The following is a 27,457-nucleotide window of genomic DNA, read 5'->3' as shown; positions in this document are numbered from 1 at the left end:
TATTATACGCTGGATTAACCGTCGAAGCATTGATTTATGAAGGCCATGATAAATCAGTAGTGTCATCCGCCCCTCAGTTTTTTTTAGTCAAATTTTAAATGAAACTTCAAAAACAATAAAGCAAAAAAAATTTTTGTTGTTGGTTCATCGATTACTGTAGATTTAATAGTAATTATTTGTATTTATATGTATGTTTTGTAAAATACGTAATTTGAGTTCATGACGTTTAATTTGTGCACAACATAATCTTGAGTCTGCATAAACTTATTAGTTTTATTGCTAAGTAATAGTAGTGTAGTGTAAATGTTACAAACGTTACATGAATTTCTGAAATAAACATCACTTTTTTCATACAACATTCTCACACTTGATCTGCACAGCAGTGTCTTCTACAGGACAATAGCGGTATGTTTTAACATTAACTTTAAATAACATTTTCCTCAGTAATTTTGATACAACTTTACCTGATAAACGGTGTAATACTCACTTATCAGTCAAGCAAGATGAGTCAGACATAAACACACACTACAAATCCTTAAAGCAGACAACAATGGTTAATGGTTACTGCAAACAAATAGTTTATTGATTTTCATTCTCCTAAAATGAGTCATAACTTGCTTTCAACTTATTATATGTGATTTTGCATTGAACATACAGATATAAAAGGATAAGAGAGAATGGAGGCATATTAGTTGAAAGGGAGTACATTTTGACATAAACTGAAGTGTGTTTGAACCAGAACCAGAGAAGAAAGATTTGGAGGTCCAAGATGTAATGGCCAAAAACAAAACAAAAAACACCATCTTAATAAAGCACCATACTGACCTTCGCAAAAAAAAAAAAACCCAAAAGAAATGAAAATGAAATTAAAACAAAAAAAACATTGCTTGTAGCTTGCAGTGCCTGACAGAAACAGTGTGGACATATACTTACATATTAATATAATACTGAAAAAGAAATAGGACCCCTTTGGAAATAGGACACTAATATTCTGTTTTCAATTCAATGTACTGTTTTACTGTTTTGATACAACATTTTATAAACTTGTGATAAAAACTCATCTATGTAAAATGAATATTTAATTAGAATTATCAGAATATGGGCATTAAGTTTAAATGTATTAAGGAAGTTGAAGTATTATTATTATTATTATTATAATGTTATGTTATTATGTTACAGGTAAAAATTTTCATTCCTTTTCCATTATTTCTACATTCATATTCGTATGAAACACTATTATCCATGTTTTCAAACATTCATTCATCAAGTTTAATTTATACTACATTTTCTAAGCTGTTTACATCACTTATATATTTTAATCATTGTTATGATAATGTGAGAGATGCATTTAAATGCTTATAATGTTTTTTCTGTCCTTGTGTAAGGGCGTTTATAATGTGACTAATAGTGGGGAACCTGAGTTATGAGAGGGTAAAACTCTTATCTTAAAGATATAGCACCATGTTAAATAAATATATCAGTTCATGCTTTGCTAAAGCATTCAACATAGTTTAGGTTATGGAAAAGAAAGAAAAAAAGCTACCTCTCTCATCTTTGTATTCTCTTCAGTACCATGACTGTACTTCTTAATGCATTCATACATAATGGCATTAATATGTTCACATTTGAATATTATTATAATATTAATATTAATGTGTGTTGGAATAAAGAAAAATAAAACACCTAAAAAGTCTAAAAGTACACTAAACACTGTGCTTATTGCATATAGTGCATGTTAACACAATAGTACAGTGTTAAACACCTTCATCATCACACATGCTAGCTGATGACCATTTACAAAAAGAAACACCTCTCCTATGTCATCCTCTGTTTAAATTCTATAAGTTCCGATGCAAAGAGCACAGTATTACATTTGCAACCATTTTATAGGAATAAGGCAGATTAACAAAACTAAGCATGTTATTTATAGTCAAAATACATACTGAAGCATGCCTAGAAGAAACTCAACACATAAAAAAAAAAAACAAGACAAAAATAACTAATTTTTTCTTACAAATATTTTTGGTTAAATTTGATCGGTTCCTGTGCTTTTATTTGTATACAGAGTGAATGTGGCACGTGACTCTAGTATCAGAAAAACACAGCAAAACATAAAAAAGCAAACTCGTGGACATTAGCAACACCTCATTAGCTTAGATACAGGCAGCAGTGTAATCTACATTTCAATATAGCTAAATTCTTACAAATTAATATAATGTTAAAAAAAAAAATTATCAATCTGTTCCATTTCACTTGTGTCACATTCTGTCCAGGAGTTTATTTCTTCTTAGCGAACAGACTAAACCTTTTCTCCTTTTCCTTCTTGGTTGAGGGAACCTCTAGAGTAGAAGAAGAAGGTGGAGGTAGGCTTTGTGCCTTCACTCCCGATGGCCCTGCAACTGGTTCTTCTGTTACAGTTTGTGATGCCTGTTCTATAACCAGAGTCCAGTTCTGGAGTTCCTCCTGCGGTCATAAAAACATACATAATTAATGTTTTTTTACTGGCATATTTCAAAGAATATATTAACTAATAAGGAACAGTAGAAGCAGTCAATGGGGTACCTCATCTTTACACTGGAACAGATATTCATTTCCATCTTCAAGTCTGGCAAATGGAACAAGGATAAAACAAGTAAGCCCTATATGTAATATTTTTCACAACACTTAAATACATTTTTATTTAAAAATGTATATCAAGGTTGATGACCAAGACCCTTACCGGAGTTTGAACACCTGCTTCTTTTTCTTATAGTTAGTCAAGATCTCGCAAGAAGCATTGGTGAGGTTCAGGGGTTCCTCACCATGGTAGGTGACACTGTGACTAAAGCTCTTGGCGTCCTTGTAAGCAGAGAGCTGCCCAGGTTTAAGCACACAGTAAATGTTGTTCCAGGACCTGAGACAAGAGATGAGAAGGTGGACCGTTTTAAATTAAGTTCAACAGTAAAATGATGACTACTTTTGATTTAGCCAAATTCACTCTTATATTCCTGGTCAATGGCTTGGACACTTCTAGTTGTTTCTAGACAACAACTAACCTGTTGGATGCCTTCTTATTAGGTCCCTCCATCTCATGTTTGCGGGATAGAAGTCCCTCCATCAAGACTGGTTGAACTTGTGAGGATTCAGTGGGAAGCGTGGCAGCTTTTTCTGACTCTTTGGTAACCTGGATGGATGTGGATGGGTCCAGCTCCAGTGAGCCACTTTCCTGCATTTCTGAGATCAAAGGCACAGTGGATTCCCCTGCTGTGCCATCAAATCCCACGGAACTTGGCTCTATTACTCCTAAACCAGACTGAAGATCACAAAAGAACAAAGTTTGAGTACAGATTCAAACAAGTATTCCAGGTATTAATTTAACAAACATTTACTGTACAAAAAGTGAAATTATATTTTCGGGTATTGTATGCTGTATTTGCAATAGGAGATGACAACATGAAATGTGAAAGAATATCTGATAAGAAGAATGTTGTTAATGAAGAGAAAGATGACGAGATTCCTACAAAAACCTGAACTCACCAGAGACTGTTCTTCTGTGGTGTAGATTTGTGAAGACTCCTCTACAAACCCGGTGTCTTCTCTCCTAAGGTCAAAGTTTGAATGTCAAATTTTAGTATGGAATTTGCCGTTAGAGAGGTACAGTGTTACCAAGATTGTATATATATACACCTGCTCTCTTTTTCCGCCTCTTGTCTATACTGTTCTATGTCCTGTTGTTGTTTGCGAATTTCCAACAGCTCCAACTACAACATATTATTAATAGTCAATGAGTGGTGACTGCCAATGCAAACAATTCACATAATTTGAGGTATCATTTACGAGTTTAATGTGTAAAAGTTTAAATCCCACATACTGTTGTAAGACGTTCTAGTGCTGAGAAACGCTCTTCCCATGTAGCAGTGGATTTCTCGAAGGCTTCATGTCTCTTGAGCAGTTTTTCAACCTCATCCACTGTCTCACCCAGATCCCTGCTGGCCACATATGGCTCCTGGGCAATCAGCCAGGCCTCTGCCACAGATGCATCCCTGGCAAACTGACATACCTCCAACACTAGAGGGAGATATAATTATAAGCAGTTGTAATATGCAGTAGTGTGTATGTTTGTGTGTCTTTTTTAATGCGTGTTTGTTGACATTTATGGACTTACAAAGTCTAAGCCATTCCCATCTTTCATCCCATTTGAGCATCATCTCTTTCCTCTTCTCTACTAGTTGCATCAGCTTCTCTTTAATCTGTGAGCACAAGAAGTGTACATGAAATAATGCCTTTCCAGACCCTTCATTGTGGCTACACCTGCTACCCTCCATGTCTGTTTACCTCTGCAGAGTCCTTATGCTTGCGTTCCAGTAGGGCTCGGCCCAGCTCCACACACTGATTAAACTTTGGCCCACGCGTCTCAATTTCAGCACGGATCCCTTGGTGATACTTAATCAGGAGCTCCACTGAGGAGACATCTCTTCATTGCACAACAAGAAACAAATTTCAACACTAAGAAGAACATAAACATCTCTACTGTAATAATTATAATTATACATTTCCATACCGTGGCTTTTCCTGTGTCTCTATCTGCTGACTGATGCTTTCCATCCAGGCCAGCAGGTCTCTCACCATGGTGAAGAAGCGGAATTTGTCTGCAGTATCCTCCAACTGCTTCCTCCTGCCTGTGCAAGCTGCCAGCAGACCATTCCAGGCCTCCACAACCTCTTTTTCAGTTTCTTGAATAGCAGTGGCCTGGTCTCCTGCATACTGGGCATACAGTCTAGTTGCAGTCTCCCGGAATTGTTTCACCTACAAGGAAAGAGATATGACAAATCCTTAACTTTTTTAGATAAATATGTACAAGCCAGAGATGAAAACATAAAACTTTTTATGACAACTGCTTGTTCATGTAATGTGTTTCCCTTGCCTGTTTGCCGAGGGAGCTGATGGCTCTTTCAAATGCAGCATGCATTCGGTGGAAGGACTCTGCTTTGCTGAAGTCTTCTCCCAGATCCTCAGGAAGCTCATTCTTCTTCTCCTCAATCTGAGTGACTAGCTCTTTACCATCATCAAAATACCTGACCAAATTCACAGAATATTTTAGATAATGTTTTCCATTCTAATTCTGTACCCGTTACAATACTTCACACTGGTGAAGATATTGTGAAATAATTAGAATTTTGTTCAATAGGCTTGTTTTTATGTGAGATACAGTGAGTCAGTAGGAATAATGTGATTTTATAAAAGCACTGCAGTCTTTAGTGATTTGATCTATTAAATGAATCCATACTTACTTAAGCAGGTCATAGGAGGCTGTAAGGAGCTGAGCACGAGTGTCGATGAGCTCCAGCAAATCTGCCCAGCTTTCATTGACTCCATCCTTCCACTCCGCTAGAGTTGCTGCCTCACTGTGTCCTGTTTCAATCAGATCATCTATGATCCGGTTCACAGTGTCTATACGTTCTTGACCCACTGTCCCTGTCTCCCGTGCAAACTCCCTGAACTTATCTCGGAGGATCTAAAATATTAATGGAATCAGGAAAATATTGATTGTAATTATATTCATCTAAAACATAAATATGAGTGAATACATTGTGTATTGCACATGTCAAGACATGCTTTTGTGTGCGAGACAGTAATTGTGCTTTGTCTGGGGACAAGTTCCTATTTACCGTCACATGGTCAAGGTCTTGTCCCATCTCTTGTGAAGAGGCCACCACATCACGCTCTGCAATCCACTGCTCAAGATCCTTCACTTCACGACTAAGCAAGAAATGATGATATGTGTGGTCTAGCTTCTTTTTGCGGTCCTCTGCAAGCTCCTTCAGCCCAGCATACTGCTTGTCAACTTGTCCTTGTCTCCGGATGATGTCCTCACTTCACATACAGACAAATAACAATTAATCTTTGTTATGGGCTGTTTTTAACCTACACTGAGGTGCCTCATAAGTCAGAGAGATTCATTCAGTTCAGCTTGGCCATCTTATTTCAATATAAAATACATTGTGCAAAGACAATTAGCCCTATATACCCATCTGGGTGCTCTTCAGCCAGCATCTTCTGGGCACGGTCTACCAGCTGCTGGATGGAGTGTGCATAGTCATCCACTGTCTGCTTTAGAAGCAGGTGTCGCTTCAGCATGATCATAGCACTCTGTTCATCCTACAACCCAGAGAGATTAATTGCCAGAGACAGTTTATTTTAGTATGGCTTTTCATTGCACACAAAATTTGGAGCCAGCACTAAGTTTAAATAACTTGGCATTTTTTTAGATTTTTTTTTAAGACAAACAGCATAAAACAGCAATACTGTATGCTTTACACTCTACCTTGGCCTTCTCATCAGCAATCATATAGAGTTCTTGTTCCCCTATCCAGGCCTCAGCCTCATCTGCATCATTGTAATACTGTTGGGCCTCATTAGAACCATAGAGCCGTGCTCTCCGTTTGTCCATCTCATCCTGCAGCTTTGCCCACAGATCCTGAAGCTTCTTCATCTCCTCAGACATGTGTTCTTCTTCTGGACTACCCTCTGCTGCTGCCACCATTCGCCGACCACGCTCTAATACTTCATCAATGCGTGGCTGGTGACCGTCAATCTCTTTTTGAAGAGACTGTGCATGACATCAGAGGATTGTAATTAGAAGGGTAGGTGATGTATATGAAAGGAGTCATGATCACATGGTGAATATAATGTAAATTACTTCCAATACAAGTTTAAACAGAGATCATAGATGGAGAAAGATCATGTTGTGTTCTGCCAAACTGGATAATTAGGAATGATTTATGAGTGTATGTGGAAAAAATGAAAAACTCACTTGGTTCTTCTTGAGCAGAAGTTGGACCGTCTGAAGATTGTTGCCATGTTCTTCTGACATCGCCATTGGTAACCTCTCATTGACCCAGAGCTGAGGAGAGCAAATCAGAACTTTTATGTAAGAATTCTTTAGGAAGAAAGATCAACAAAAACGAATGATGCATTCTGAGAAGCTGTAATGCTAGGCATGCACATACTATTTCATCCGCAAGATCTCTGAAAAACTGGTGCACTGCCTTAGCGGCCTCCAGCTTGCCCCTGCGTTGGGCGAGAGGTGTGAAGAGCTCCTGGAAATCCCTCTGAAGTGTCTGCTGCTCAATTTCAAGCTCAGGTTGGTCCTCTCTAAGAGAAGCATGCTGCTGTACAGCTTCTTGAAGTTCTTCGAGCTCCCGTGCACGATCCCGAACTTGATTCTCTGTCATCTAGGGGAGAATAGGGCAAATTTAAGCAGTATTGTATAAATGATCACAGAATAGGGAAAGGCAAAGCACAGACCATAGTTGGCTTCACATGAGGTACCCTATGGAATTGTAGAAGACAAAAAACAATGAAAAAGTAACACATTTAATGTCACACCTGGTGTTTCTTGAGTAAGATGTTGGCACTAGTAAGATCCTTAACTTCTTCATCCACATCACCCTGGAGCTGCTGCTGCAATTTAGCCAACCATTTCTTCAGGTCAGCAAGGCTCTGATCAAACAGCTCAGAACGGTTTGCATCAAAAAGCAGCCGAGCCTTCTCCTGTGTGGTGCTCTCCAGCTTATCCCATAGTTCATGAAGCTTAGCAAGACGATCAGTGACAATGGGCTCAAACTCAGGCTTGGATTCCATCAATTCCTGTCCCTCCTAATATGAGCATGGTTGAAATATTAATTTTTTTCAGTCATTTCAACACATTGATACTAGGGCTTCAACAGAATCTTATATTGTTTAATAACAAATTAGTGCTCAAGGTAGGTATGTCCTTAAATGTTTAAAGTTATTGTAAAAATAATTCTTGTATGAAAATTGGATGTTTTTTTTTTCTTTTTGCTTTTAACTTCGGAAACCCAACTGCAGTGCTTTATTAAAGTCCATATAAAATTGCCATATACCTTATCAATATTATGTAGCCAATCCTTGTTAGATGCTAGTTCTGCCATGAAGGCCTGGTGTTTTTGCCACTTGCTATGGAGGTTACGAGCCTCATCATATGATGTATCCTGTGCAGTCAGCATTTTCTCATTTATCCACAGTGTAAGCTAAAAAAGAGAAGTAAATGTACATTGAATAAGAGAAAAGGTCACAAAGAACTATATGTTCATATTAGAAACAAATGTGTGAGATCTTGCATATATGAACGTTTTGAGTAAAGCATTACTCACATCCTGGGTGTTTTGAAGGAAGTGCTTAAGTTCCCTGTTGTCCTTCAGTTTCCCTGAGACTTCATTGGCTTTGTCTCGATTCTTGTTGTACCTGAAGAAATATACACATACTGTAAATACATAAGTTTTTAATGGTTTGCCTTTAGTGCAGAGTGCTGTAAGAAATTTATATGGTTAAATGTGAATACTGGCAGACATTGAAATGGCTTTTCTTTACTCCTCCATTTTCTCACTGCAGAGAGAACACTTTAAAAAAGCAACATAAGCCAATGGATTAGGTATACTTTCACATAGAGATCAATACCCATCAGGGCAGGCGCCCATCTTAAGGAGCTACAGACTGCCTGGGCTAATAGGGGAAATAGAGCTACTCCTTTATAGTATAATGCTTCTCTCACACACTGCCAATTCAGCACAAATTCATGGGTGCATTAACATGAAGTTTGAGGAGAAACTTTTGATTGCTTTCTAAATTACACTGACATTGTGAGTTGACAAGAGTAAATTATTTGATTTAAATGTTCTTGTCATTCCATTTTATGTACTGGTCCAAAGGATAAGTAATAGGCAAAATAATTAACTTGTTTTATGTAGAGATGCTAGATCCTATTGAACTGAAAATGTTTTATACAGGGCTAGGTCAAAGAGGAATGTTATATGTAAAATATGTTTTATGTCTGACCTTGGAAGTAAAATAGGTGAAATAATATAAAAAACAGACCTATCTTCAATAGAGCCCATCTTGTCTTTGACCCTTTCTGAGTAAAGGTTTCCACTGTCCACCAGCCTCTGACCAGTCTCCAGTGTGTTGAGTATCTTCTCCTCATTAGCATCCATGGTGGTAACAAAGTCCTCGTGTTTCTTCAGGGCCTTCTCTGCTCCATCCAGGGTGTCAGGCTTGTCTATGTGGGCTAGAGTGTATTCCTTTTAAAAAGTACAGGAAAAAGACACAGAAAGAGATAGCAAATAAAAAGTGAGGAACAATATTATGGAGCTGTAATTGGAGGTTATTTGCAAAAAATATTAAGGAGGTAGCAATGTTGGCAAGATTTTGGGTTTCCCAAAATTTCTGTTTTCATTACAATGTTTATCCGATGAATACTGAATGTATGTATACCTGGTTATTTAAGATGGCATCAGCCTGCTTGGCATCCCTCATGAACTGTTGGAAGCCAAGACCCTGATCTAGGAAGCTCTTGCGGCTGTCCCACATTTTGTGCAGCTCATCCCATCCCTTATCAAGACCGTCCAGCCTCTGCTCCAGCTGCTGGTACTGAGGATCATCTTCTTGGCCCTGAATGACAGCTGCTCCTGTGTCCTTCACACGGTGGTAGTCTTCTTCATGGCTATCCATATCAGCTCTCACAGCATCATGAAGACTCAGGAAATGCTCAGCCTCTGGTAAACCATCAGGAATATCTTCAGATGCAACAGCCTTCTGTGTCTTGAAAAGCCAGGCTTGAAAATCATCCATGTCCTGTAGGAATGTTTGCAGTTTGCTGACCTCCCCAAGAGAGTCTTCACGGTTTTTCAGGGTGTGTTTCAAGGTATCCCATGCTGCATCCAACTCTTCCTGTCTGGCAAGTATATCAGAAGCATGCTCTGGGTGGTCCATAACAAGCTTCTGGGCCTCATTACGCAGGAAATCCAACTTATCTTGGATGGCAGCAAGGTCTCTTTCCATGCCAAAGAGCTTTCTCTGAATGGTAATGACTGCAGCCAGGTCATTCCCAAGGTCTTGTGTTGACTCAATGACCCGTGTCTTCTCTTTTATCCATGCTTCTGTCTCATCACATTCAATATCATAATTATGTAGGCTGAGGGCTGAATCTACTTTGTGTTTCTTATCCTCTACCATTGCTTTAAAAGCTTCCCATCTATGAGAAGAGATAAAAAGGACAATTTTTACTGAAAATTCTTAATGTACAAAGGTACATTAGGCTGCTGATTATTTATAAAGTATTTTTCTATTTGGATTTCACATCCAGGATTATAACTCTTACCTCCTATTGAGACGAGTTTGACAGTCTTTCACTTGTTTTGTTTGTGGATGTCTGCTGTCTTCAAGTTGTTTGGCTGCTTTATTGATGTTGTCAACCCGAGCCTGCATATTACCCATTTCCTGGGCAAGAATGCTTAGCCTGCAAACAAACAGAAAATTTTATAACAGTGGCATAAATTGGAATAGTTTCCCAGTTTATGAAACACACTTACAGTACTGTCTCTGTGTTCATAAAACTAATAGCAATACCTATTTTGTACAATTTCTAGATCTTCCAAATTCTCTGGTGTCTCCAGCCCAACCAGCCATGTCTCCTTCTGGCCCATCCAGAGCTCACAAGCATCTGTCTCACTGAATATTTTGTAAAGAGCCATGGTGTCATCCAGCTTCTTCTGCCTCAGGTCAGAGAGGGTCAAAAGCTCAATATACATATCCCGAATATCGTTCAGACGCCCGTGGATATCTGGTGTACTCCTTAATTCCTCAGGAAGTGCATTGGCCTGTTTGGATAGAGCGTCAATTGTGGCTCCGTTCTTAGCAGCCTCATCTCTTAAGTCACGGTGTTTCTTGAGCAGTCGCTGTGTAGTGTACTCATCATGCCCAACATCATCACTGCTCATCTGCCGCATAGCATCAACTAGCCAGGCTTTGAGGTCATCAGCATCACCCTGAAACTGGAAGAAGCTTTGGGTGTCTTGCAGATTTTGTTTACGGAAGGCGGCCAGTTCCTCCAGCTGCTGCCACTGATTTCGTACATCATCCATTCGCTGCTGTACTTTGGGGGAACCCAAGTGCTTGGCCTGAATCATTCTCTCTCCCTCGTCCATCACCTGCTTCAAGTTGTCCTGTCTGGCAGCAAGCTCATCCTCAAAGACACTGTGTTTGCTCTGCAGTACCAGCACACTGGTCAGGTCCTTACCATAGTCAAGAGAGGAGAAGATGTGCTCCTTTTCCCGAATCCAGCTCTCCAACTCTGCAATTTCCCATAAAAAGTTCCAAAGTCGTCGTGACTGCTCAAGTCTGGCTTTCCTCTGAGCTGCCCGAGCACACAACTCCTGGTAGCACAGGTCCAAGTGTTGTACCCGATCACGGATTACTTGTGGGTCACATGGTTTATAACCTAGAAAATTAAGAGCAGCAAAGTAAAATAACAATATCACAATGTGTTACAACTGCAACAAAAAAGACTACAGAGAGTGCATCACATCTATTATATAAGGATTCAACTGTACTCACTGTCACCATTGGCAAATTTAAGAGCAGCTGCATTGGCTGATCGTACTCTTTCTGCCTGCACTGCTATATCTGCTTCTAGCAATGAATGTTTCTGCAACAAGTCTTCCACTTCCAGTAAGTGTTTTCCAAAGTCTGGGGACAATAGTCGGCTCTGAATAACAAATGACACATTAGAAGATTGATAATGTGGTTTTGCTTCAGTTACATGAGTTACAACCATTATATTTAAGCAGAGCATATAAATCAAGCACACAATTTACAAATTGGTCCTACCTACCTTCATTTCATCCATCCAGCTAATGATGTGGAGCATCTCCTGGAAGATTCTCTGAAGGGTAAGGTTCTTGTCTAAACGACCTCTGCGAGCTTTCAGAAGCTCCTGCAGGTAGTCCCACAGCCTCAAGATATTGTCTTTTCTTGCATCAATGCGTTTAGCATCATGGTATCGTTCTGCTTCCAGTTCTTTAGACAAGGCCACCAGTGCCTTAACACGTTCTTCATATGCAGCAATGTCGGTCTCTATCGCATCATGTTTCTTCTTAGCTGCTTCCACTGCTGGTAAGTCATAGCCAAAGTTATCCTTAAAAGTAGAAAGTAAAAAAATGATCATTAATGTCAATCTGCAGGTGTTGGCAACCATGAAATGATGGGTATCTAAATAAATAAAGGCTCTCGGCACCTTTCATCTTTTATATAAAAGCTGTGGATAGTGAGTTACCTGTGTAACCAGTCTCTGATTCTCTTGAAGCCAGGTCTCTCTCATAGCTGCCTTCCTGTCAAAGCGACGAGCCATCTGCTCCAGCTTTTCCTGCCTAATGAGTTCATCTCTTAGGACCCGCTCACGGTCATGTTCTGCCTTCTCCAACCGCTCCCATGCCTAAGAAGACAGGCACAGGCACACACACACAGCTCAGAGCCTCTCGGACCACTTGATTTATTATTATGTTACATTTTTGTCACCGTCCCTACAGAAAATGAACACAAAGTGGTTAAGAATAACTGGTGTGTTTCATAACAATGTTTTTCATGGATTTATTGATATAACTGTGCTTATTGTGCCCCCCATTTAAAGTAAGATACAGGCAGGGACGGACTGGGACTAAAAAACGGCCCTGGACTTTGACTAGGCCCGGCCCAAAACAATCAGCGCGCGTAAACTCGACAACAACAACAATAACGCCTGGCATGAGTGTCACAAGACTTTAATTTTGGCTCATGATACTATACCATTCAATTTATAGCAATAGCACTGATGTTGACTAGATGTTGAGCTGGAGTGGGTGTCTTTCTCTGCTCTTGGTCTAACAAACGATGGAATGGATAAAAAACAAAAACAAAAAAAACTGGTTTTATTCCATGCAGTCCTAAAATGAATTTATTAATTAATAATCTTAATTTATGCAGTACTTTATCTTACTGCACAGATCATAATACCACATCTAAATGAAAATACACCATTACAAATGTAACTTCTGTATTCAAAATCAGAAACAAGTCATATGAAAAAGTTTGCATGCATTAACTGTAATGTTACCAACATTTTTAAAACTTAAAGCACAACATATTTTTAATATTAGCTACTGCATGTGTCATTTTACAGCTAAAATGTTGAAGTTTAGCTGTTTTAACTACTGTAATCATTAAAAATGTAGCAACCTGAATATCACTTCTTAACATCATCTCTAGCAAGTAACTCTCTGTTAGTAACTCAAGTATGTTCCATACTTGGATCTAGATCTGCCTTTGGAACCCGCTCATCTTTCTGTCCCTCTTCATCATCACTGCGAGGTGCTGCTGCTGGAAAATATTGCTATATATTTCAGTTTGTTTGGGACATTTAGCGGCTTCAGTTTTTTTTACCCGCGGCCATGTTATGCATATTGTTTGTTTGTTTGTTTCTATGCTTCTTCTATATAACGTTAACGTCTTTGCTGTTCGTTTCTTACTACTCTTACACTTCTTCTTCTCCTTACTTGGCGGCCATGGCCAGTGCAGCTGGCATCCAACTTAAAGGTGCATTGCTGCCACCTACAGTACTGGAGTGTAAAACAGATTAATGGGCAAAAAAAAAAAAAAAACAGGTGATGACTGCATGCTTGGCTAGTGGTCCTGGAGTACCGGCTGTTCTGTGATTTTCCAGATCACACAGATGGCCAGTCCGCCCCTGGATACAGGATATTTCTACTCAGTCTCACCAGATAACCACTTTATATTATATTGTTCAAAGTTTAGAAGATAAAAAGGCAAAGACTGTTTAACAGATAGAGGTTCAGAAATAGGGTCATGTTCAAAGCCTGACAAGTGGCATTATATTGCACCTTCGCTCACTGGAGGTTGGAAATTCATATTCCTGAGTTTAAATCAATGCAGCATTAACCTTAGCATCTTACCTTGTTGATATCAGACACCAGTGCACCCTCTTTAGGTGTGTAGACTCTCTGATTGTTGGCTCTCATTCTGCTCTGGATGGTAAACAGCAGTACTTCCAAGTTGCCTTTCTCCTGAAATCTAAAGAGTTAGAGTTAAAAAGTTGGTTGCTTAGCAGTTGGTTGCTTACTACAAAAAAAAGAGACATTTGTTCATAAATAGCCTGAATTACTTAGGTGGCTTCTCCACGGTACGGTAAGAGTTGAAAGCCTGAAGTTGCTGTTGGACACCTGTAAGGGAGTTAGCAAGCTTGCGGTTGTTCAGCACAATAATGGTTTGCTCAATCCATATTAGCAGGTCTGATGACAATGTCTCATACTTCTTAATCATCTTCTCTGTTTCAATGGCCTGGTCTAGCACCTGTAGAATATGAGTATAGGTCAATTAAAATGTCCTCTTGCAATAAACACATAAAATTCACATGGGAGCGGACTAGCTCAAATTATACACCTTGCCAACTCGCTTGCCCTCAACTGCCAGAGCTTTCATCTTGGAGAAGTAGTGGTAAAATGCTACAACGTATGTGATTATGGACTTCTCATCAGGGTTCTCAGTGAATACATCTGCAAACAATAAAATATACATTCGTTTTTTCTATAATGGGAGGATAATTATTAAATGTTTGGCTTAATAGTCAGCAGGTGTTACTTGCCTTCTGGGTCCAGGAGCTTGGTGACACCAAGCTTTTTTTCAGCTACATTAAAGGCCTGCTGAAGGTTGTGAGTGGGATTGGACCTCTGTAGATTTCCATAATCCACCAAATCTGGCCTGATAGAGTGAAATGAAGAGGTTATATCAATTTTTATTGAAAGGGTCTTATGCAGAGGAACAGGATCAGTTTCATTTATCAGTGGTTGCTAGAAATTCTAAGACATCTAATCTAAATTCTTAGAGAAATCTAAGAAACACAAGATGGTCTAGAGTAGGTCTAGAAAAGGTTTAGAGTCTCTCCATTTAATCTCAGTGGTGTGTAGAAGAGACAGCTGTTATCCATATGAGCACATCTGCTCAGTGTATGTCAATGCATGTCTCCTAACCACTAAACAATAACCCCACAAGCTATCTTTGATCTTAATATGTACATTTTGTCCTAAAAATTTTTTATATTTATCACCTGTGTTTGTGAATGAGAGCGTTGAAAGCCATGCCATCTTTCCAGCTTGTGGTGAAATTGGTGATGTTTACATTGGGGTACCTGCAGAGACAAAACGACTTCAGACAAATCTGCAACCACAGATTTCTCATAAAAATAGAGGATTTGCTGTCAGCTTAATTACTATTGAAGTATGACCACTGTTGTCCTACCCTGCAGTCTTCATCTGGCACCAGAGGAGCAGTGCATCTTTGGCTGAGCGGGTCTCTTGCCGGCCTGTCTGGTCAGCTTGTCCTGTCTCTACTATAATGTCTTGAATCTGTATAAGAAAAGAAAATGAACAAAAACCCACATGAAATAAATCCCACATGTGCATTTAAACTATATTCATACCTCTTTCTGGACCTCTTTTTGTATTTCGGTCAACTAGACATTCTTTTTGATTTGAAGCATTTAAAAGCAGTAAGTTGTAATATTGGTTGACATATCATGTACTCTAAATCTTTCATTAATTAGAAGAGCTACTGTAAGTTGCCCTTGAGCATCCATTATTGGATATGCAGAGCAGAGAAATATGCATTGTTACTTTATTTAGATTCTGACATTTTATGTCTCAATAGTTTGCACATCACTGTGGTAAGCAGGCAGAATAAAGAGCAGTCAACAATTCCCATTTCTGTCTTTTTCCTTTAATTTTTGAGGGACTGAATTGTGTAGCAGACTATATTGTTTGAAGTAGCTGGGCTAAAAATATCCAGCTATCAAAATAAGAGATGTAAAAATAAATGAAAGCTTTTCCAATCAGGCAAATAAATGTAAGCTTTCCTATCAGCCAAAGACACAATACAAAAACTCTGCTGTAGTCCACTGTATCATAAGGTTTGGTTTGTTCAGTTTTATGGCCTGAAAATGTTTTATTTTATTTTTTAATATCTAAACTTTGCTTACCCCTTATTGTTTGGTTTAAATTATACTTAGAGGCACAGAATGAATAGATTTGGTCAAAAAGTATAGAATAATTGGCTGACCTGGAAACGAAGAATGATGGTCCAGATAAGGCCTAGGATGAGCCGGTGGTTCCCATCTACAATATCATGTGATCCCATGTTCTCTAAGTGCACCCTCTGTTCCTTTAGAAACTGTAAAGCTTTGTCCACATTCTCAAGACAGTGGATCCGCATTCGACCCTTGGTTGGCTTGGGCTGAAGGGTGGAAAAAGATTGAGAGTCAAAGATATTAATGGAATCACTTGGAATGATTGTGGTGTGGACAAATCTAGGCTTGACACTCACCAGTCTCTCCCCTGACAGAACCTCCAGTAGTTTGATGAGCATTCTCCCATCCCGAAGGTCTAGATAGAGATCTGAGATTCTACAGCTGACTCTGGCTAATATTGAATTCACCCATTTTGTGAAGGTCTTCTTCTGGACAGCCTCTCGCTCATCTAGTTTGTACAGCAAGGGAAAAACATTCAGCTACTCTGACGTGGCCTAGATTCACATCTGATGATTTATTTGCATGGAAAATAATGTAAATGGTTACATTATAAAAAATAATTCTTTGAATCTCAGGAATATATCAGAATAAAAGTAATAAAATAAAAATATATAATTTGCATAAATAAATAGGCCTATTTGTAGGACCAATAATATTCTTTTTTTTTTTTTGGCAGAGTGAAAATTTTATGGCAATAAGCATTTTCATTTTCATATCATCTTAAATTTAATTCAGTACAATAAACAATGTAATGATATTTACTCAGAATTGTGCAATAATAATGTTCAAATGTTTTTTTTTTAAAATCCATTACTGTAGATGTGTGTAATTGTGAATGTGCTCAACTGTACTGAAAATAATGTCACAAAGCATAAAATCTTAATGGCCATAAAAATAGGCTTAATTTTTATGAATTCTGGAGTTTTCTTCAGATTCACCCATTTAGATGGAGACAAGACATACATGGAATATTTTTATAACTCACACTCAAACCTTCAAAACCCTATTTAAACCCTATTGTTGTGACAGACTGTCACAACCATGCAATGATTATTCAATATAATCTATGTATTTATATTCTTCATAGTGTAGATTTATGTATGTCCATGTGTTTCTCATCAGCAAGTTTAATGCAGCACGACATATATTTAAGTTTCTGCTGCAAAAATAACAAAATTGTGCATTCTTAATGCGTTTCATAAATGATTCAGATCCTACAGCTGCAGGAACCTGGAAAGATGGAGGGATGGAAATGACAAAAAGAGAGCTAAAAAAAACAGAGTGAGAGAGAAGGGAGAAAAAGACATTATGAAACGCTCCCTGTGGGATTGTTGTTAACTAAGTTATAAGTTGTTATGTAACTAAAACATTATAATCTTACGTGGGTGAAGAATGTATGCATGCTTTTTAGCCAATCTAGATTACCTTCCCATGCACAAACTACAGCTAAACTGTCTCAGATTTGACCCTCTTCTTGTCTCAGCCTTGAATCAGACTCAGCCTTCTCAGGTCTTGGTCTGGATTTGGATTAAAATGAACTGATCTCACCTACAACACTGACGTTTTGCCATATTTTCTGAATAAGATTCTAAAAAGGCATGTTTTGGCAAATGGATTTGTGCTTTAGTCCCACTTTATATTAGGTGGCCTCAAATATTATGTACTTACATTTAAATTAATCATTTGATACAATGCACTTATAGTATGTATACATGTTTTTATTTGTACTTTTTTTTAAATACCTGCATGTAATTGCATCTGTAATTAATTTCTGTAATTACATTTATAATTACACTGTTGACCCATGCCTTACACCTTAAAGGAACACTCCACTTTTTCTGAAAATAGGCTTATTGTCCAACTCCCCTAGAGTTAAACAGTTTAGTTTTACTGTTTTCTAATCAATTCAGACAATCTCCGGGTCTGGCGGTAGCCCTTTTAGCTTAGATTTGCATAAATCACTCAATCTGATTAGACCATTATCATCTCGCTCAAAAATGACCAAAAAGTTTCAATATTTTTCCTGTTTAGTGATATTACGCAGCGCCTGAAAATAGTCCCCAGCAACTCTGCTATTGCTGCAACTACACAAACTAGCCAGGGACTATTTTCAGGCACTGCGTTATATCACTGCTCCTGCTGCAACCATGGTACAGCAGCAAAGTTATTTGATTATTACGCCAGAATGAGAGTATAGCTCCTATCCATATTGGCCTAGAAAATCATATCATATAATATTCATATCTCAGTATTTTTTGGCCGATTTTTGATATACAGTATTTCACTGTATTTTCATTTTTAAAGGTACAATTTGTAAGATATTTGCAGTAAAATGTCCAAAAACCACTAGTGTTCTATATTTTGTCCAGCTGATTACTAACAATATCTCTAATGTTTTCAACTACTTGTAAATCATGAGAAAATTCCCATTCTAAACAGTGACACGGGGCAGTGCAGTCGCACTGGTAGAGAATCCCAGAAGGTTCATGCACTTCTGACAGAAAAATTAGAATATTTCCCTGGCCTTCTAACATTTACAGTAGGGGTGCTCCGATCACGATCGGCTCATCGTTAATGCGCATCTCGTCAGAAGATGCGCAAATAAATGCTGAAAATGAACGTGAATTTGCGCAGCTTCTCAGTTAACAATAGCTCTGTGTAGTAACAGTTGCTCTATGTGAAATCATGCACCTGATGGAATTTACCGCTGATTAGAGAACCGGCTTTACTGATGAGATTGCGCATAACAATCGGCCGATCGTGATCAGAGCACCCCTAATTTACAGATGGACAATATACCAGTGAAATGTAAGTTCTGCATTCAGGAAGACAGCACATCTCAAACACATTAAACAGTGTGAATAGTCTGTGTCTCTTGTCAGCGGCACATGCAAACCTTTCTGTCAATACATATAAACTAATATGCAAAATGAAAGTATGTCTTGCCAGTTTTTAAAGGCCTTAATATGAAGCTTGTAACATGTTTAGAACAAATTGGATTATGCACTTTTTCCGAAGCAGCTCAGTCTGTGTCCTCCCCTATATTTTCAGATGCGCTCGTATTAAACTACTGTATATCGATATAAATGGTATTGCCTCAGATCGAATTGATTATAAAGAAAATATTGATATATCGTACAAACTCGATATACCACCCAGCCCTAGTCTGTTGCTTTAAAAATAAAGAAATACTTGTTTATAACAGTGTTGGACCAAAAGCACATTCTTTGGCAGTCTATCTGTAAAGACAAAATAGCTTTCATTTTGCCATAAAAATTTACATTTGAAATGTACAAATCCTGTAATGTTTCATATCATTAAAGTTAATGTTTACATGCAGCTATATTTCCAAGTATCACATCTACCACCCAGACCAGGCCATGCTAACCAGACAAACCTTGACTTATTTGGTTACACCAAAAAAAAAAAAACATTTTTAAAGGATCAGGTCAGGTAGGAGAAGCTCTATAAAGCTCTATAAAACAACTGCACAGTTTCACTTTTTAAAGTGCAATTTACCATGTTCCTGTCAGAGTTACGAAAGCTACAGATGTGCTAAAGCATAATAAGAGAGCTAAGCTTGGAAACACTACATATTTCATGATCAAACTACTGCCAAATGATTCCTCTTCCTGTCCACACTTTGTACAGCAGGACTGTAGGCTAACCTCTTCTAAATGATTCTCTCTCTCTCCATTAGAACCGCAGTGAGTCTAAATAGAATTTGTTTCACCAGGACCCTGCTGATCTCTGATATTCTCTCAAGCTCACATGTAAGGTCTGTGAAATATTCATATTGATGGATTTTCCCTGTACACAACAAGCCAGTGTTTTTCTCCCCCGCAGTAGGCCCCCACTGGATGTGACCTGCAGTCTCACTAAATTCTCATACCTGAGTCATTGTTTGAGCTCTGGACCTACAAGATTAGGTTCTTACCAACACAATGTCACAAGTAACAGATATATCCTTCAATATAAATAAGTACCCATTTTATGGTCCATCAGAACAAAACTGCTCCGTTTTACATAGAACTCAATTCTTAGGGGCTTGCAACTATATTTCTCAAAATTTCAACTTTATAGTGACCAACTATGATTATCTTTCACAACTGCGACTTTAGATCTTACAGTGTGACTTCATATCTCATTCTTACTATATTTCTTATTGTAACCTATTGTAAACCTCACAATTACTTCATTTTTTATTTATTCTAAAACGTGTTTCCATAAAAAACCATAACCCTAAGTATGAGCGTGAATTTTAGTGATGCATGCCAAACACCATTAACTAGAGCAGTAGAAACATAATATGCAATGTTAACATTTGTGATAGTTATAGAAAAATGACTATGTACTGTCCTCTGTCTGTTCCACAGCATTAAAAGAAAACTCTCATCGGAGAGAAAGAGGAAGCACAGTTTTACGCAAATTAACAGTGACAGTCAACTTCTCTAAAAATAAACAGAGCTGCCAGCAGAGAATAAGTGAGGTAGGAGACCTTTGATGCTGAATACCCAAAATCAGACAAAATGATTTTTTTCTGTAAGAGGTAGGAATAGCTGAAGACAAGAAGTAGATTGTCTGCTGGTCTACCAATCACTTTGTAATTCAGCAAGAAAAAGATTGATGTGGTGGGAGGCAAGAAGTATTTTTTTCCACTGAATGGCATTTGTATGAGTTTGCCATTAAATATTTAGAGGTAATGCAGTGAGCAATTAGGCCGTACATACAGCATAGATAATGAAATTAATAAATACTGCACATGAAAAGACAAACCAGTTCCCACAGCACCCTACAGAAAACAATCAAGCATACCACCTTAACGCCCTTCCCATTCTGGATCTCTACCTAATGACTCCCCTGTGGTGGGGTGGAGGGCTATGCTGGGAAAGACTGCCCCCTTTTTGAAGATGGGAGAAAAAAAAACCAGCAGGATACTACCTTGCAGTTGTCTAAACCGCCCATCTAGGATGGAGTTGTTGAAGCAGATGTTGGAAGCACTGTAGCTCAGCCAGCGTGCTCGTCTCATACTCCGGGATGGGGACAGGGGGCAAGATGGTGAGGAGCGTGGAGGTGAGGGCCGAAGTCCCCTCGGGGTGCAGATGGAAGAGGATGATGAGGTTGAGACTGTAGAAAGAGTCATGGGCGCTGCTTTAGGTGCGATGCCCAGTAAAGTTCCGTTTCTCTCTGGCAGGTGCTCGGGTTCCCGAATGTGGGTACTTTTAGGTTTGCCCCCCCTGCTCTGGGCCCTGTAAACTGGCGGGGTGCTTCTGCTCCGACTTCCTGGTGCATTGGTCCTGGAAGGGACTTCTTTAACCGTGGTATATTGCCGGCTGCTGACTTCTCGCACGACTGGGGTAGGGCGGATTGCAATGGTCTCTCTGCTGGTCTTCAAGCTGAGCTTGACCTCCCTCAGCCGGGTCTGGCTCACGGGCACCGTGCGACACAAACAGGGGCTGCTCATCCTCACCACGCTTAACCAACACCCAAGGCTGGGAATGAGCGAGACAAACAGGACCCTCTTCTTCCCTCCTTCTGTCTCGAGTCCTGTTATCTTCTCTCTCTTCCTCTCGCCTGCCCTCCCTCCCTCTCTCTCTTTCTCCTTCCCGCCCTCACTCACTCACTCACTCCTCATTTAGCAGTGATGCTGTTGTACCTCTCCCCGGCAGCACATGAAGTGGTTCTCCAGCACCCCAGCCATGCATATAATATGCCCCCATTCCTGTACGCCCCACAACGCACAAACTCATCTAAAATTTCATAAAATGGCTGTACACGTGCTAGTGTATGTTTTGATTTCTTACAAATACAATGTGATGTCAAACTGTAAGTGTGTGCATAAGCAGTTTGGGCCCTGATGTAAATACAAACTACAAATGCATTAATGACTGTGTACTTAGTATACTCAGAGGGATGCATGTCTGTTCAGAAGCTGTAAATCAACGGTGAAGAATGGGAACCACTTCTCGCTCGCTAGCTCGCTCGCCCTCCCTCGCTTTTTAACTCTCTCTGATTGCATTACAGAAAGAGCAGAGCACAGACGCTCCGACAGAACACATCACACTCCCCCTGGCTCAGCAACATACACTTGGCTTAAAGAAGCAGGCCAGTTTCGAGTACACCATGGCTAATACATTTCAAAACAGAAAGACCTCTAGCCTGAAAAAAAACATAACTTATTCTCACAAAACTAAATGCACAACATATAAGTTTTAATTTATATTACATTACAGTATATTTTAGTCAACCATAACTGTTCACCAGTACACTTTAACCAAATATAATATAACCATATTTCAAAGTAATTATGAAAATTTAAAAATGTACTTCAATCCTACATATGTGGAGGAAAAAAAAACACTTTAAAGTTCAGATAACTGCCTTTAATATCAATTTAAACTATAGTACATTTTCATTTACGGTAATAGCAATTATAATACCCAGAATAAAGCTTTGTTGTTAATTTACTCATCCTCAGGCCATACAAGATGTAAATGCACGAACGAATCATTCATTTGAACTGGTTCTTTTTGGTGAACTATTTAAACCAGTTTACCAAATTGGACTGAACTTCCTGAAACAGTTCAAGGCTCAAGTAGCACAGATTTTCAAGTTAACGAATAACCAAGGACCATGCAGCAAGAAATCTTCTTTATTGTCCTACTGAAGAGAAATCTTGGATGGCCAGAGGTTGAGTAAATGAACAACAAAATTAAATTTTTGGGTGAATCTCTTTAATTGACAGAAAACTATATATTCAGTTCCCACTTGTATACTGTTTCACACTCTATAGACATTTTTAATGTAGATATACACAGCTATAAAGCAATATTCTGTTACGGTAGATATTAATGATAAAATTTACGAAAAAGAGAGATGTCCCAAAATGGGTGCAAAAACTCTATATTTTTTTAATGCAGTCAAAGAGGTCTTTCCATGAAGCTTTGACTTGGACCAATAAAAAAAAGTTAAAAAATAAAAGTTGTGACATTTGCCAAGTGTGGTAACCCATACTTGGAATTGGTGCTCTGCATTTAACCCATCCAAGTGCGCGCACACAGCAGTGAGAAGTGAACACACACCCGGAGCAGTGGGCAGCTATGTATCCAGCGCCCGGAGAGCATCTGGGGGTTCAGTGCCTTACTCAAGGCACTACATTTTGAGAGTGGATGAGAGTGCTTTTTCTTTCACTCCCCACCACCTACAACTCCTGCCAAGGCCGAGACTCGAACCAGCAACCTTCAGGTAGCTAGTCCAACTCTCTAACCATTAGGCCACATCTGTCCCCAGTAAGGGACCTCCTAAAAATGCCATAGAAACCAATCAGAACACCCGAGCAACAACAACAGCATCGTGAAGCACCACTCACATTTTCTTCAGAAAAAAAAAATGATGATAGTGTACTGTCACTCGAACGGTTTGCATAACTGGCCTGTGTGGATTACCCAGTCTGGTCATGAAATATCTATTTAAAACTTGCTGTCTCTGAGAGCAGAAGACCACACAAGTGTGCCAAAAATTACAAGCTCCTGCAACCATCCTGGAGATCTAAGCTATGGGCACAGACAGGCAGGGCAGCTGTCCAGCTCAGTCATACCAAGGCTGGGTGTGTGCAAATGATCCAGGCTGGTCAAGAGGGGCAGGAGAGGATAGGGTTCAAATGTCTGTACGTCTGTATATGTATTTGCACATTTGTGGACTCTGTATATCCAAGCCAAAGCAACATGTGCTCAGTTTTATGTCACTTGAGATGACTCACCTGCAAGTGCTTTAATGCGCGAGCGCTCAAACAGTCTGGCCGAGCTGTTGTCGTTGTCGAGCTCTTCGTCAGACAGTTCGAAGCGGGTGTTGATGCGGCTGTACTGCTGAGTGATTTCAGCATTGTCAAAGTCTGTGGTGGAGGTCATAGTTGCCATCAAGATGAAGAGGAATGAGAGGGACCAAACACCTCAGCGGGCCACACGAAGACGAGACCGTGGAATGCCAGAGATGGATCACCTGAAAGGTGAAAGAGATGCAGGAGAAGTTTAAGTGCACATTTATCTTTTTCAGATATTGCACCGAAGTGACCATCATACATTTTTACATTTCTTTTGCACCACACTATATTTAGATACTTGTACCTAAGGGGCTGTTCACACAAAAAAATGCAAAACATGGGCAGTGAAGGAAAAAAAGGCAACCTAAGGTCCTGAGTGAACTAGAGAGTTCAGTTTTTAAGACACTTTGTCATGTGCAAGAAACTGGAAAAGACGTTTGAGATGTTTAAATAGAAAAACATTAAAGTACAAGAATGCAAAAGTGGGAATCTCTGTGAACAGCCCGTTATTGTGTCCCACATACCATGATTATATAAGCCTATTTATATGCAGTGGTGGCAAAAATAATTAGAAAACTAATATTTTCACAAGCTAAAAAAACGGTTTAAGTCAGTTATATTTCTATCTTTTGCTGTAGTGTGTCAGAAGGAAATAACGGAGGAAGTTTGCACAAGGAGTCTGACAACAGCGAGTGCTTCAAACAGAGATCTGATCTCATCATCATCCAGTCTGTCTGGAATAACATTACAGTAGGAAATTTACAAAATATCTTCATGGAACATGATGCTTAATATCCTAATGATTTTTGGCATAAAAGAAAAATCTATAATTTTGACCCATACAATGTTGTTTTGGCTATTGCTAAAAATATTCCCCAGTGACTTAAGACTAGTTTTGTGCTCCAGGGTCACAAACATATGTCTGAACTCTGAAGCATGACTGGAAGAAATATTTATGAAAGTAGACGTGTGCAAATTTGTGGTGGTACTTATGCCAAAAACTGACTCTTGCAGTTGCACATCCTCCTATCATCACCTACCCCTCTGCTTGTCCCCATCTATAAGTAATAAATAAATAATACAATGAATAAATATATACCATATCTGTTTTCCTTATAGGATGTTTCTCTACACCCTCAAGATTCCAAAGGCCGCCATTTTCAGCACATGTCCTCTAACCGTCACTCTTAACGAGGGTGTGTGTTTTCGCGTGCTACTGTGGAATTGCGGGTCAAGGTTAGCCACTAAGATAGTTCTATCTTTGTGAGGCATGTTGCTCATGTGTAGTCTTATCACCCTAAACAGGGGGCTGGGCAACCCCTCTGGGTTAAAGAATGTGAAGTGCACCCTTCACAAATTTTCCTACTTCATCACGTGCTAAGTAATTAGATATTTGCCTGCATGGTTTGTCTCAAAGTCATATAATTAGAGTGGAAAATCTTGCTAAACATTAGCGTGAACTTCTTGAGACAATCCAAAGCTTCTGCTCTAGTTGGCTCCAGATATCTAGGCCATTGAAAAGCACTGGACCAAATTAATTTGATCAGGGTTAGTGTACTGTAACAATGCCAGGCGTCACAATCAACATCTGGCTCAAGAACTGAGGAAGGGGAGAACTAACAGGTGTCAGAAAGAGTGGTGATGGTGGTTTTCACTCGTTTTCTCTCTCTCTCTCTCAGTATCAGGCCAGCACAGGGGGGTGTTATCAAAGAACTATTCTCCACCCACCAGCGGGAAAGCCGTTATCACAAGAGGCACAACTTCGCTGCTTATGGTGTCTCTGTCTCTGCAATATGCTTACGTGCACACATGACGAAGTATGTACTATCTCAACCAAAAAAGAGGGCAGTAGGGACTGCTATGAAAAAATTATTCACCTAAAAGAGAAAATCGTGTCATAATGTCATTCCCAACCTGACGTTCTTTAATTTTTCTAAATCTACAAATGCTAGATTATTAAATCTGGACATTTCTAGGATATTCATTATAGTCTATTTGGCAGTAACTTTCAAATAAAAACTGTAGCTGAAATACTTTAAGAGCTGTACAGTATCTCTAGCTAAAAATATCTATCACAGCCATGATAATGTCACGGTGTGTTTACTCTCAAATTCTGCAACCGACTCTATCTAGTGTCCAGGAAGCCGACACAGCGGGTTATATCTCTCATGTGTGAGGGGAGAGGCCAGACTTAGGTGTGGTATGTATCATGACGCACTGTGTGTGCCATGTTACTGCAGGAACAGCTGGAGCCTGGCACTATGGAACTAGAGTATTCTGTGTTTAAATGAAAGTAAATTGTGGGTAAAGACACCACCTTGAAGAAACAAGTTTACCCTGAAACTGATTTTCTGTCATTAGTTATTCACAACAATCCCTCATGACTTTCTTTATTCTGAAACACACAAAAAGAAATGTTTCAAGGAATGTTCATGCTGCTCCTTTCCATGCACTGAAAACAAATACGGCTGACATGATTTTAATGCTTGAATAAACTGTTCTGTTAAAGATGCAGTGAGTTCAGCTCAGGCAAACAGAGCAATACCATTAATAGACAGAATAACACAAACTATTCCTGGAATGAACTTTCTGGTCATATTATGAAGTTCTGGGCAGTAAGTAATGGTGTTTACACCACAGCAGTTCTCCCTATAAGGTGAGCTTGAAACAGCTAACAAACTTTTAATGTTTCAGAGGCTTAGTGACAGCTGTTTTTCTTTTACCAATGCTGTGAAATTGCTTTCTTCTGTTTATTCAATGAGAAACAAAGAGACCGGCTGAATGTGCGTTGATCATCTGTTGGAAAGTCCAGCTGATAGCTAACTGTTGGAACATGGTGGCTAGTTTCTAAGTGCCCAAACTGATCTGTGTTCCAAAACCCAGGTTGACTAAACATTTAACAAGCTGGTTTGTTTCTGGTCCAACGTGGTCCACCAATTTGGACAAGATTGACTCAGCTAATGTCCCGCTTGGACCTCAGAGTTGCTCACAGAGTCAAATTAATGAAAATATAGAAGAACAGCTGATAGGTTTCAATTTAATATAAATGTAATCATCATATTTCGTCAAGTTCTCATAGTGAAAAACAGATAATTACAGTTATGTAAAAAAAAAAAAAAACGGTTCTTACATATTTGCATTGGTTTGTATCCAGTATGTTTTCTCAAAGGGGTTTTTATCTGTACTGATCACACGGTTCAGTGCTCAACAGGTCGCTGCACTTCTCATAAGAGTGCAATACTTTGACGAAAGGAACAAAAGGCTAATTAAACGTCACTCCAATATTAAACATACTTTTTCTATTCAGAAATATATTTATAATGTGATTAAAACAAAACCAGAAACAAATATCTAATATCAAATGACACTGGGAACCCCAAACTGAAGATAGGATGTCTATGAGTTTCATATGTTAACAGTAAACTTACCTACAACTCAAAAACAATCCTGGAGAATGACACGCTTCTTTGTCGATGTCTTTAGAATAAAGTCCGTTATTTGAAGGGCAGTAATGATCCCATGAGAGGCGCTGAGGTCTAGGTCACGGTGGAGGAGAGCTGCAGCAGGGGCAGGGAGTGCGCAGGGGCGCTCATTCTCCTCAGCCGCTGTTTGACCCACCCAAAGAGTTAAAAATAAAGCAGACCCGCGGAGAGGAGCGCAGGGGACGCGCATTCCTGTCAAGAGTCACTGACTTTAAAAGGCGTTCCCCACCCTTCCACTGCTCGCCT

The 27,457-nt window shown here is 39.2% G+C and overlaps 1 protein-coding gene across 5 annotated transcripts; it reads right to left on the bottom strand.

Moving 5' to 3' along the window:
• Nucleotides 1-554: 554 nt before the first annotated feature.
• On the bottom strand, nucleotides 555-27,457 carry sptb (spectrin, beta, erythrocytic). Of its 5 annotated transcripts, none has more exons than XM_026285927.1 (38): nucleotides 27,158-27,457; nucleotides 26,066-26,124; nucleotides 23,670-23,908; nucleotides 16,207-16,358; nucleotides 15,943-16,116; nucleotides 15,127-15,233; nucleotides 14,936-15,016; nucleotides 14,474-14,589; nucleotides 14,272-14,384; nucleotides 13,994-14,181; nucleotides 13,785-13,902; nucleotides 12,113-12,271; nucleotides 11,672-11,974; nucleotides 11,395-11,545; nucleotides 10,408-11,278; nucleotides 10,160-10,297; nucleotides 9,274-10,033; nucleotides 8,878-9,080; nucleotides 8,157-8,247; nucleotides 7,887-8,033; nucleotides 7,369-7,638; nucleotides 6,990-7,214; nucleotides 6,794-6,883; nucleotides 6,305-6,589; nucleotides 6,008-6,138; nucleotides 5,649-5,853; nucleotides 5,271-5,494; nucleotides 4,904-5,054; nucleotides 4,541-4,785; nucleotides 4,315-4,453; nucleotides 4,145-4,229; nucleotides 3,851-4,047; nucleotides 3,667-3,740; nucleotides 3,517-3,580; nucleotides 3,036-3,292; nucleotides 2,720-2,893; nucleotides 2,563-2,605; nucleotides 555-2,463 (listed from the first exon to the last, which is right to left on the bottom strand). In XM_026285927.1, the coding sequence occupies exons 3-38, from the start codon at nucleotides 23,824-23,826 to the stop codon at nucleotides 2,278-2,280; spliced, it is 7,074 nt and encodes a 2,357-aa protein (XP_026141712.1). In that variant the 5' UTR covers nucleotides 23,827-23,908; nucleotides 26,066-26,124; nucleotides 27,158-27,457; the 3' UTR covers nucleotides 555-2,277. The 5 variants fall into 5 exon arrangements, with proteins under 5 accessions (XP_026141712.1, XP_026141713.1, XP_026141711.1 ...); XM_026285928.1 differs by having other exon boundaries at nucleotides 27,162-27,457; XM_026285926.1 differs by lacking the exon at nucleotides 26,066-26,124.

Source organism: Carassius auratus, chromosome 17, assembly GCF_003368295.1.
Source record: "Carassius auratus strain Wakin chromosome 17, ASM336829v1, whole genome shotgun sequence".
Lineage (NCBI taxonomy): Eukaryota > Metazoa > Chordata > Actinopteri > Cypriniformes > Cyprinidae > Carassius > Carassius auratus.
This window is presented reverse-complemented; position numbering and strand designations above follow the sequence as displayed.